Raw genomic sequence first — 12,264 nt, forward strand, 5'->3', positions numbered from 1 at the left:
TTGTCAGAATCCAAACAATGATATTATAAATTAAACCAGAAAAAAAAAACTTTTTCCAAACTTTATACTCATAAGGATTACAAGAAAAATGCTATTCAAAAGAACAGGCAAGCCTACCACATAAAGAAAAGGCTTTTAAATTTTCTCAGTCTAGGGGCAGAGGGTTCTGTAATGAAACACGTATTTCACCTTTTTTTTTTCTTACTTCCTAGTGTGAATGGCGGAGGAGAACTGACTCCATGAGGTTTAACAGTGAAAAGTGCTGGGCTGGGGATGGGTGATCATGAAGTACTTTGCAGTTAGGCAAAAGACCTTCCAACCTGACAGAACCTTGAATCCAGTCTTTTCAGAATGAACCATGTGTCCTTCGGAGGATGCGCCTGGATGCCGTGCATGCCTAACTATGCCTGCGTCAAGAGGTACTTTGAATTAATAGTTGTCCATGGGATTAATGGAGGAATGCAGTAACATACAAGCCTCGTACATCTGACACTAGTGGAGAGATCACAGAGAAGACAGGCTTGGTGTGTAAGAAAGCCCAGCCCAAGCTGTCTCTATAGAGTGGTTTGCGTAAGTTACTTTAAAGCAATTGTTTATAATAAAACCCAGGACAGACTAACGGTAGGGGGATTAGTGAATTGTCTTTCTATTATAATATTTAATATATAATCTTTTCAACTTTGGTAAACACACTTATTCTAGGAAAGTTACAAAAAACCTTTTAAAAATTGCTGGGAATGTAAATTTTCATCCTTTCATTCATGATAGAAAGACTACTACTGAAATCCATTAAAAAGCTTTAAGTTGAGTTTTTCAGACTTCCTTAGTCTCTCACCATCACATCCCCTCACCCTGCCACTTATACAGAGGTCCTGCCCTTCTCAAGTAACACACAGCGCAAATGTACTTGGCCTTACTCCAAAATAAGTAAGACATCAGTCAGAAAGCACTCTGAGGAACACATTAAGCGTACTTTTTAAAAAGGCATCACCTGTTATTCCAAATGAATTTTAACTTAGAAACATATGTTTATTGTTTTTTGCTTCTGTGACATAGATTACTGGCTGGGCTTATACTTCTGAATTTATGTCTTGATACATTTTCTCCTCATAGTTTGCCTGAAAAAAATTAGCACTCCCTAGTTTTATGTACAAGCATTCCATTAATCTCAATGTTGACTCTAATTTAGCAAATAAAACTTATTTTAACAGGGAAATCCAGACAATGAACTGGAGGTTGAAGAGATTATAAAGTGAATTTCTGTTTTGGGAAAAGTACAAAAACCAGAATAGCCCTAAATTAATACTAAAATAGTATAGATCTATGTGTACTATAGGAAATCCTTCCCATGTGAAAACCAATCTCACATACTGTACTGTTTGTGTTAGAGAACATCAATTACCATCAAAATTATATTCATTTTAAAAGAAGAAAATGATCAATAATCTTAAAATCACTGCTTAAACAAAAATCCCCTAACTTTGTCAACCTGGATTATTATAACTCTTATTCAAGATTTGTAAAAGAATTATGTTGAATTTCTTACCTGGCTTAAGAAAATCTTGACAATTAGGAAAAATGTATGTAATTATATTAAAAATATTTAAATGTGATTTTACAAAAGTGTTTATTTTTATTCTAATAATGATAAGCTGTATTTATTGTAATAAGTAAATTACATTTATCAAAACACTCTGCAAAATATGAATCACCAAATATGGAAATACTTATTTCCCCTAAAATAGTTTTTAAAGAGTAGGATATTTTATTATTTCAAATTTTTAAACTAAATTTATAAATTTTACACTGAATATTTATTATCAACAAAGCATATTTTCTTAAGTAACTTATAGGTATTGATTTGTTTGTTTTATTCATTAAATGTGACATTTTGTAGTCATAAATGCAAAGAATTACCCCTATATCACAGATATAAGATACATAAGACATAAAAATGAAAATAAATCATTACTGTATTTCTTAAAGAAATGACCGTTCATGTGTTTATTATGTATGATACATATAACATTTATTGAATATGAGGTATTTGGCATGAAATGTTCTCATTTTGGTTTTATTGAAACACTAAAATTTTATCATAAAATAAAAATGTATTTGCCATATATAAACATTGGACACAAAACATTCTATTGCAATGAAAGTGGTGATACAAAAATTGTAAATAATGTTTAATAGAAGTCTATGAATTGCAGAATCAACTTAGAGTTGATTTTACAGTAATACTCAGTAGTAATGTATACTCAGTAACTGAAAATGATCAAAATACAAGTATGTCTGAGTTCACCTACCTTAAGAACATCTCCTTGTGCTAAATGAAATGTTCTGGCTGAAATATTGATTCCCTTTCCTGCTTGAACCTGAATACTATAAATGCATTCATGGTTGTTTTCATAGTTGAGCGGGTAATTTGGAGAAAGCAAAATTCCTTCACTATTTGTTGCAGATGCACCACATTCAGCTGCAGGTAAAACAGAATATTGAAGTACAGTTTAATATAAAGCACTGTTATTTTCAAGTAATGTAATGTATTGAAGTGTAAATTAATTTTATTTTAACTAGTACTAACAGGATAATAATATACAGAATGGCTGTGTGTTGTAGATGATTCATTCCCTCTCAAATAATATATGGAAAGATGGAACAACTGTCCATGGACAGGACACTAATACATACATGGAAATATACAAGAGTTTCAGTATTTCCCCCCTGGATGAAAGGATAGCATGGAAAAGGATGAGAGAAAATGATTTCAGGATATATTTTAAGTTTGCAGATCTTGATTAATTTACTACTGCACATGTATCATTTATTTCTTTTAATGTATAAAAAAGGTAGAGAGATCAATGTTGTATTATGATTCTTTTTTGATATTTAAATTTTATCTCTTTGAATTTGACAATTTTTTTCCTGGTAGTTGGCATTTCCCTGATCTAAGAACTTGAGTAACAAAAACGGAGGTAAATACTACAATGGCTTTGAAAACTGATACAATGGGTAATACGCACTAACCAGTGATTGTAACAAATTTGGCATCTTTGGAAACTGTATTACCTGTCCCACTTAAAATGGATTCAGGCATTCTCCTAATCAGTATATGGTATTACAAACCCTCCAGGATGAAGTTTGCAAAATTTGAGGAAGTGTCTAACCACTTAAAATTGGGAATTTCTCAATATTGTGTCAAATTTTCTTTTAATTTTTTACTTTAAAAAGTTTGTGGCAATACTGCAAAATCAATCAAGTCTTTATAATTCCCAATCATGTTCCTTATGTCTCAGAAATTCAATGAAATCAGATTTCTATCTTTTTGAATAACTTCCTTCATATTGTCATACCATAGGCCAGGAGAGTTATATTTTTTCAAAGGTTTAAACAGAGAATAAAGCAAGTCATTATTTTCCAGAAATGACATTTAAAAAATAATGGTTCATGGGAATAGTCATAAGAGGTATATGACAAGGTGGAAGATAATTATTTGCTTTACCTTATAAATGCTTAAGCATTAACAAAAATAAGGCAAAAGAAAAATACCTAATGAGGAAATAAAAATGACCAAGATGGAGCAGTCAGTATAATACAACAGTGTAAAACAATTGTAAAGACTAGAGAGGTGATGTTTACAGTCAGCCAGTCACATGAAGAAGTACTGTTCAATTACAGAACTCCAAGCAAAAGTAAAAGAAAAAGGAAGAAACACACAGACACCAATTATTGATTTGTCATGTTTATTTTGACATTACCTAAATATGTTGGAACATAAAATAGACATGCCTTTATGCTTTTAGGTGTATGCAATTATAATGCCAAAACAAGTTTACAAATACAGGAATAAAAGCAAAAAAACAACAAAATTTAAAATTGCGACATGTATCTAATATAGTATAAGGTTTCATTTCCCTGAAATTAAATCACCCTTGGCAACATGGAAAAGGTGCCTGCTGCCGGGGTACAGGTTTTTGGAGTTTCCTATGCCTCTAAATACAGTATGCTATGTAATGATTCAATTCTCCCTCATCTGATCCCTCTCTAAACTGCTAAGAAACTTGTGCATCTTTCACTATTTTCATATCATTGATTTTTAAATGTGCCTCATTTTCTTCTCACTAGCTTATTAGAATCTAGGGATGCTGTTGGGGGCATGAAGAAAAATGTATCAGATCATAAAGACGATCCAGAATCCATAGACATTTTTATTAGTTAGGTTATTTATTATAGAGTTTTACATTATGTTATAGAATCATGGGGTTCTGATATGTTCTTGACACCAGCTTGTAAAACACCGATACCATCATTAAGAGCTCAGACTTTAAAATTCAGAGATTTAGTTTTCACAATTAAGCTCTATCTTCTATCTATATGGCTTTGGAAAGTTATTTATTCTCTCTAAGCAATGGAAATATTATTGTTATTATTGCAATGGAAGTAATAATGCCCTCCTCAGAGGGATGTTTTGCTTGTGTGTGTGTCTGTGAGTTGATAATATATGTAGATAATACATGTATAGCATTTAGCACAATGCTAGCATACAAGAGCTCAATAAATTAAACTTTTATGGATACAGACACCAAAGTGAGCTATATTGTTAACATCAAACAAATAATGTACATGAGGGATTTATGCTGGGATTTATATCTGTTACCATTTAACAGTGGTGTTAAAAGGGTAAACACATCTATTTCTCTTTCAGGTCAAAAAACCTCAGAGTGACAAAAGGCACTGTTAATAATTATCCCACACAACCGGTATAAAGTGAGACTAGTCTGAATAAAATGATATGAAAGCTCACTTTTTTTTTTAATACTTTGCTGCAACACTAAGGACATTCTTCTAAAAATTAAGAGGTTAATTTATGTGGGCTAGAATATGCCCTAGAGGTCAGGACACATTTACCCCACATACAATTCAGAAAACTATATTATACATAATACCAATCTCATATCAAGGCAAAATCTTGAAACAAGAAAAAAAAATCTGTCAGAATGTTCTACTTACATATTCAGGGAAATGAACAAATACATATTTTCAAAAACTATTTTAATAAAATGAAATTTTCTATTAACAGTAAGTTAAGAAGACAGTTATTTAACCATAATGCCAAATGCCAGGAGATAGGTAAAACTTATTAATAAAGACCTTATTTTTGCATGGAACATCATGTTTGATTTTATCTCTGAATTAAAAAAAAAAGACACCAAAAACTGGCTTCCCACTACCCAATATAAGAGTAACATTTGCCCTTATAAGCTCTCTTTCTGCAGTTCAGCTACAGTGGTCTCGCTTGCCAACTGAAATTAAACAGGATCTAACATTGACATCAGTAACAAAGTTTGCAGTTTGACCATATGACCAAATCTAGCAATGAACATCCTTCTATCTCTGTTGTGCAGTAAGTGGAAAAAAATGATATTTCCCAAACCCAAATGTGATCTTGCATTTTGTACTTAGACTACACTTATCATCAGAAACGTCTAAAGAATTTCATGGAACTGGTCATATCTTCCAGTGAAGGACATTTATAATGTGAATCCCATCTGCCTTTCTAGCTATTACCCACAATTCTTTCCTTTGGAGCTTATAATTCAGCTATCCTGAACTACTTGCCCTTTGCACGTTTCACATCCTGAAAGTTTGTACATGCTGTTTTCTCCAAATGTAAGCATCACCTCTTATCCCAAGGGACATGATTTCAGGATCCAATAAAGAAGAAAATGACTTGACATAGAATTATATGGTTACAGTTCTTTCCAGCATCAGGTGGATATAATAGACTATGAAATACATGAAATGATGTCATGTTGAAGTATCAGGGATAATTCTCACAAATAACAGTTATGATTGCAAGGTTCATGAAAGTCCAGGAAAAATACCATAACTACAACATTTTCATTGTTTATGACATGAATATCACAGCAAGTTTTCACAAAGCATACTTTAAAATGAGAAGATGGAAGTGTTGGCAAGCTGTGATTGAACATTCTCAAGATACGTTAAAATTAATGGAAAAAGAACTAGCTGCACAACAGCCAGCCCCGAGAGAGAAGGAGGGCCAGCTGATCCTAGGAAGATAACGTTTTATGAAAGAACATCAACTACATGGGAAAAAAGTTTGAGTAAAGGAAGTCCCAGAAATCCCAGTGGCAAAAGTGAGTTGAAAAACAGTCATCACCTCCCAGCCATTGTGACATTTATGGACAATAGACAGCTGCCACAGGACAAACACAAATCTGATTCACTACATCAGGGCAATGCCAGGGTTTCCAGGCAGGAGCTGTAACAAATTGCTTTATATAATGTAACATGTGTATGGGAATATTTGTCATAAGAAATATAAAGCTATAAGGTCATTCTAATGTGAACTAATGTATTTGCTTAACCAGGTACCTTTGTAGGGAATGTATACTGAGGTATTTAAGGTGGCTGAAGGCAGATAACAGCATGTTCTCACTTGGAAAAACAAATTGATTCATTGAATAAATATTTATTAAATGTTTATTATGCACTTGGCATGGGAGGTACAGTGTTGAAACCCTCACAGAACTTACTTTCCATCCCTAAAGATAGATGTTTACTATATAATCATTCTGATAAGCATACAGTATGTGAAAACATAACTGGGGACCCTGACCTGTTCTGAGTGAACTCAAGACTTCTCTAAAGGATTTAAGTTAGTAAATTAAGGATGAGGGAAGCAGCCAAGTTGGGGTAAAATGACATCCTAAAAGAGAAAGAACATTTCTGTAAACATTATGGGATGAGGGCATTGTGACAGGTGCTGGAAACTTGAAGTCCCAATATGGGAGAGGCTTGATTTGTGCAGGGTTGGGTGAGAGGTAGGTACTTCGGGATGAGGGCTTCTTTTGTTGTTTGTCTTGTATGGTAGGGGGGAAAATGTATTCCTTAGGTCTGTGTGAAAGATGTCATAGATGCAAGTTGCTTGTTGTTCTTGTAGTGGGGGAATACGTTCATCTTAAAGATGAAAGCTTGGGAGGTTGGCTGCAGAAGATGAAGAATAGGAGAGAAGATTGAATGAGCTGCATTTACAAAATATTTGAGATTTTGGGTCAGAAAATTATTGCTTTAGGGTTCATGGGTTGCAGTGTTTTTTCAGAGTGAATAAACACACTTTTTCTTTAACAAAAGCTCAGCACCTTATTTCCCTTCTTTGGTCTAGAATAAATTTTATGTTCTTGATAACTGATGTCATTCTTATAAAGCCCAAGTTTGTTATGGATTTCCTACAAAATACTCAATGTTAAAATATTAATAGGTAATAATGTTCTCTTTCTGTGATTTTAACTGGGAGGTCATCTTTAAATCATATGAATCAATAATATGAAAATATTACATAAGTTAGCAGAGTATTAGAGAAATATTTCTGGAGAATAGGCCTTCAGTACCCTTCATAGAATATAAATATTTTCTGTGCAATCTCTAGTTCACACATTGTTATGATGCCTTTATTTGTGAAGAACAATCCTATTCATATAAAATACTTTTACTTAAACATACAGATTAAGAAATCTATTTGAGTTACCAATATGAAAGTCTTCGCTAAGCTGAAAATAATATGTTGATAAATGTGGTCTTCTTTGGAATAGAGTAGGAGAGATGTGTGTACTGGAATCTGATGATAAGAGTCTGTTAACAGTGAAGAATTCACTAGAGCAAGGATATCCACTGAATTTCAATTTTTTCATACGTACTGAAAAACAGGCAAGCCTCTGCATCATTAATCTCCATTACTAGGGTAGGAAAATCTGGTAGCATCTATTGTGTGCATATAGTCATATATTTTCAGATAAACTGGTAAAATGCTCTTCAGTAATTTGGCTGGGAGATTTGAAAAATGCCTATGATCAGTGAAGTTTGCAGTTACTTTGAAGAATTTGCATTGCAATTGAACCTCTTCTTTTATGCTATTTTTGATAGCACCATGGGTTATTTTAAAATTGTTTTGTGAAAGCAGTTAAAGTAAACCTGACTAGGATTATTAAACATATCTTAGAAAGTTTCCAAACTTAAAAATATGGTATGCTAAGTTAAGAAAGGTGTGGTATTAAGTAGAAATATATTTTCAATATGTTTAATTATTACCAGAGGAAAAATAATGTTGGTATGTGAAAGTGTTCATATTAGGGGGGAGCATTAAAAAATAAAATAAAATAAGTAAAGATGGTAGGTCTGACTGTCACCCCATCAGCTAAATATCATTTCTTAGCTAGACTCTGAAGGCTGAACAGGGTGGATTTCAGGTCCTGAGGATCTACTGAGCTTTTTCTATGGCAAACGTATGAAATATCACATTTCCAATTCAGGTAGAAACCTCATTTTTTCTCCTCAAACTGTATTAAAATGCACCATGCTAAGGACTTGATATTTACATTCATGTACTGTAAAGCAAACTACCCCTAATGTTTAGAATTTAAACATTTTTTGACAAACTAGATATATCAAGAGAAACAAAATCAATATGCTAACAATTAAATAATGTCTAAATAATTATTCAAAATGGGAAGTTTTAGCTTAACTTCTAAGGTTTCATAGTGATAAAATGACTGAGGAATGCCACTCACAATGTAGGTCACCCTTGACTGTATACCCGTGAATACAAAAATCAGGAGCTAGAGTTCCAACCGTAGACTCTACATATGCCCGTGGGTACACCTCTCCAAGCATTCCATATAGGAAGCATTGATAGTGTTTACATCCCATGGAATGTACCTAATTAATCTAAGGTAATGAACCATCTTTGGTTTTGCCATTACTTTAGTTTACTAATTAGTTATTATCTTCTTTATATTATTAGCAATAAGAGATAGACAAAAATATCTTCAGAGCAGTGTAGTCCAACTTTGAGTGGCCATTTAGGATTACATACACACGAACACAAATCCAGAAGTTTAAAAATAATTCAAACAATCAGAAGAAAGATAGGTAATTGACAGTAACAGCTCTGTGCTTTGCTCCAAAGCATGATCCTTAACAGTACTGGCTTTGTAGACATTTTTGCCATTCGAGCTAGATGTGAATCACTGGTACTACTGTGACATTTGCTGGCAACAACACATATTGAGTATTTGATATGTCCATTAAGGTTTCTAGCTAATGGAATTAAATTCAAATGTGCCTTCTTGTGTCTACTGGACAACAAGACTGCTTACAGAGTTAGAGAATTTGTCAATTTAAACATACAAAATTCAGATTTTCCTTACATGACAGAAACCAAAGCATCTAAAATATGGCACCTAGAGTTAAAATGCTATATTGTAAACATATGACAGATGAATAGAAGAAATCTGAATACATAGCAGGCACTGTTCTACATGCTGAAAGTAGAGAAGAGTAAAATAAGTTAAATGATAAATTGCTAAGTGATGTTCTAAGTGCTATAAAAATATGAACAAGTTTGATGGGAGCATTCTAATGGAATAACCAATTTTGCCTGTGGAGTTTGAGAAAATCTCACAAAGGAAGTAAAACTTAATCAGGTCTTGAAGGCATGAAGCACAGTCTGCTAAAACAATTGTACAATGCCTTTGGTTTTCCTAAGAAATATCTCTTCATTATGTTTCTCATGTTTTTATGAGGCATTACCAATCAGGGATAACAGATATACAAGCACTGTATATTTACTTTAGAACTAAAGCCTGCATGAACAAGAATAAGAAACTATGCCACTCCCTAGCCTCCAGTTTCTTAGGAAGAGTGGAGAGGTTGAAAATTCCCTGAAGATGTTTCCCCCTTCTCCGTCCTGTATCCTAATGGGGTACACCTAAGATATCAAAAGAATTTAGGGATAGATTGTGCTATGGGACAGCATGTCAGGAGATTATAAATCATAGGACCAGCTGGAGAGTGGCAACTAGCCCTCCTGACTTCTCCATCACAGCAGTACTGATTCTAGAGTAGATGAGTTATGCACAGAGTTGGGGATCAGTGTTCTTTTGAAAAAACTTATAAACTAGGGGAAAACATATTGTGAGCCCACAATGTATATTTCTAGACAGTTCTGATTACATTTTTTAAAAATGTAATCTGCAAAAACCTGTGTGTTCTAAAACTGACTGAAAGAAAACGGTCACTATACACATGATTTGAGTGTTTTTTAGCATATTGTCACTTACAGGTGCCTTTTTCCTTTATTTGCTATGTTCTGTTTTTCTATTTTCTCTACTACTGCTACTATTACAATTGAGGTTTTGTTTTCATTTTGTTAATTTGTTTGCTTGCTTACATTTCTTTATGGAAAATGTTTACTATAAAAAAAATTAAAGAAGAAAATCTTGTAGCAGATTGTGTGGAGTTTCATTTTATGTAAACTTAAATTATACAAATTTAAAATATCTTAATTCAAATATTAATAAATCCTCATTTTATATCATTTTAATTTATGTATTATTTCAATTAAAAATAACAAAGAATCTCATAATTTCAAAGGTGTGGACCAAACTGGTTTTAAGCCATGTCTACTTTCTTGTCCTATGGTTCTCCCCTCTCCTTTTTCTTTAACTGGAAACATCTGCCATCCTTTGGTACATTATTCTTTGCATGACAGATAGTGTGGAGTGATGATGGTGATATTCCTTCATTCATCTCACAAATATTGATTGTCTAGTATAAATGAGACACAATTCTTTGCACACTAGCAATTCAGCCATGAAAAAGGGAGTGAGGCATGAAAATCCTTAGATTCATGAAGCATCTATTCCTGTGAGGGGAAACAAGCAATAAACAGATATAGAAGAATAAGTAAATTAAATAATTTGCCAGATGCTCCTAAGTGGTAAGGAGAAAAAGCAAATTAGAGAAGGATAGGAAGGATATTTATTGAGAGCATTCACTGAGAAATCATACTTGAGCAAAGATTTGAAGGAGGTAAAGGAGCAATATGCAGATATTAAGGGAAAGCATGGTGGGGAAGGAAGAGCAAATAGAGGTGGGGATGCGTTTCGCATTTGGGGAAACAGCAAAGACACCATGCGACTTCATTCCTGTGGTAGCAAATTTATCACTCCTGCTTCTGAGCTCTTTCTCCCCTGGAATCTATTCTCAACTCAGAGACTGAGTGATCCTTAGAGACAGACATCTAAGGATCCTGTATGTTTGAGCCTTTGACAGTGCTCTGTTCAGGACCCTTTTGTAGTTTCCCACCTCTTTATGAGTAGAATCATAGTCCTTGGCATGGCCCACAGAGCCCTATATGATATACTCCCCCCTCCCACCTTAGCCCTCCTCTCGTGCTGTCCTCTCTCTTCCTCACCCTCCTCCAGCCGCACGATGCTCTGCACTCTCTCCCCAGGTTCGGGTGAATGGACTATCAAAGGGACAAACATATTGGGATCCTATGATGTATGGCTTTAATGGGTCATTCAAGCTCTCAGTTGTCTGGTGAAGCAGGGTGTTCACCATTAGGTTGCTATTATTTTAAGTCATGTAACATTAATTTACATATTTTGCTATCTTATAAAAAGATCTTCCAAGCACTCAGGCACTCATAAAGTGGTAGTAATGCTAATTTCAGGGAAAAAAATCCCCCAGAATAAAAACATTAGATGTGATAAAACACAATGAAAACGGCTAATTACCACTTACTATTAAGTTAATAGAGAGCAATCTTTAAAAAAGTATGAATAATGTTGGAAAAAAAAATAAAAGCAACATTAAAGTAAAATAAATCACTATGATTTGAGATTTATGAGTTTTAAGAATGCTTTCTTATCTTTTCATTAATTACTACAGGAAATGTACATATGATTTAAGAGAATTTGGACTGAGGTATCTTCAGGAATATAACACTTGGATAAAATGTGACCACTCTATAACTTCCAAGCCTTAAAGTTTCAAAACAGTTTCTGAACGTTAAGCAAGTTGCTGTTTAAAGGTAAATTGTTAATCCAACCAAAAAGTTTCCTGGAGACAATATAAGAACATTATGTTCATATTTTGGACATTTTGGCATTTTCTTACTTAAAATGACATTGTGACATGTTCAAGCTTAGGCATTTTATACATATATATAGTCTTATTTCTTTAAAAAAGGCTTCCATAACAGTTTCAACCCATACAAATCTCTTCTTGAAAATTCTCTCAGAACCACTCACTTTGGTACCAACGTTTTGTCTTATCTCTCACCTGACATTCATATTATAACCTCGTCTGAGGTAAGGTCTGTGACAGATTCTGCCTTTCTCCAGAATGTTTCATATGCTAAAAATATAACAGGTTTTTAAGTTTCTACACCTT

General features: G+C 33.5%; 1 protein-coding gene across 5 annotated transcripts in view; it reads right to left on the bottom strand.

Annotated features, from left to right (window-relative positions):
• Window positions 1-12,264, bottom strand: part of CSMD3 (CUB and Sushi multiple domains 3) — a 1,174,595-nt gene that overhangs the window by 320,400 nt on the left and 841,931 nt on the right. For all 5 annotated transcript variants that reach the window (XM_073229983.1, XM_073229982.1, XM_073229981.1 and 2 more), the window contains one exon: window positions 2,310-2,479. In XM_073229983.1, the coding sequence (XP_073086084.1) occupies window positions 2,310-2,479 (170 nt within the window). The remainder of the gene's footprint in view (window positions 1-2,309; window positions 2,480-12,264) is intronic.

Source organism: Manis javanica, chromosome 2 (assembly GCF_040802235.1).
Source record: "Manis javanica isolate MJ-LG chromosome 2, MJ_LKY, whole genome shotgun sequence".
Lineage (NCBI taxonomy): Eukaryota > Metazoa > Chordata > Mammalia > Pholidota > Manidae > Manis > Manis javanica.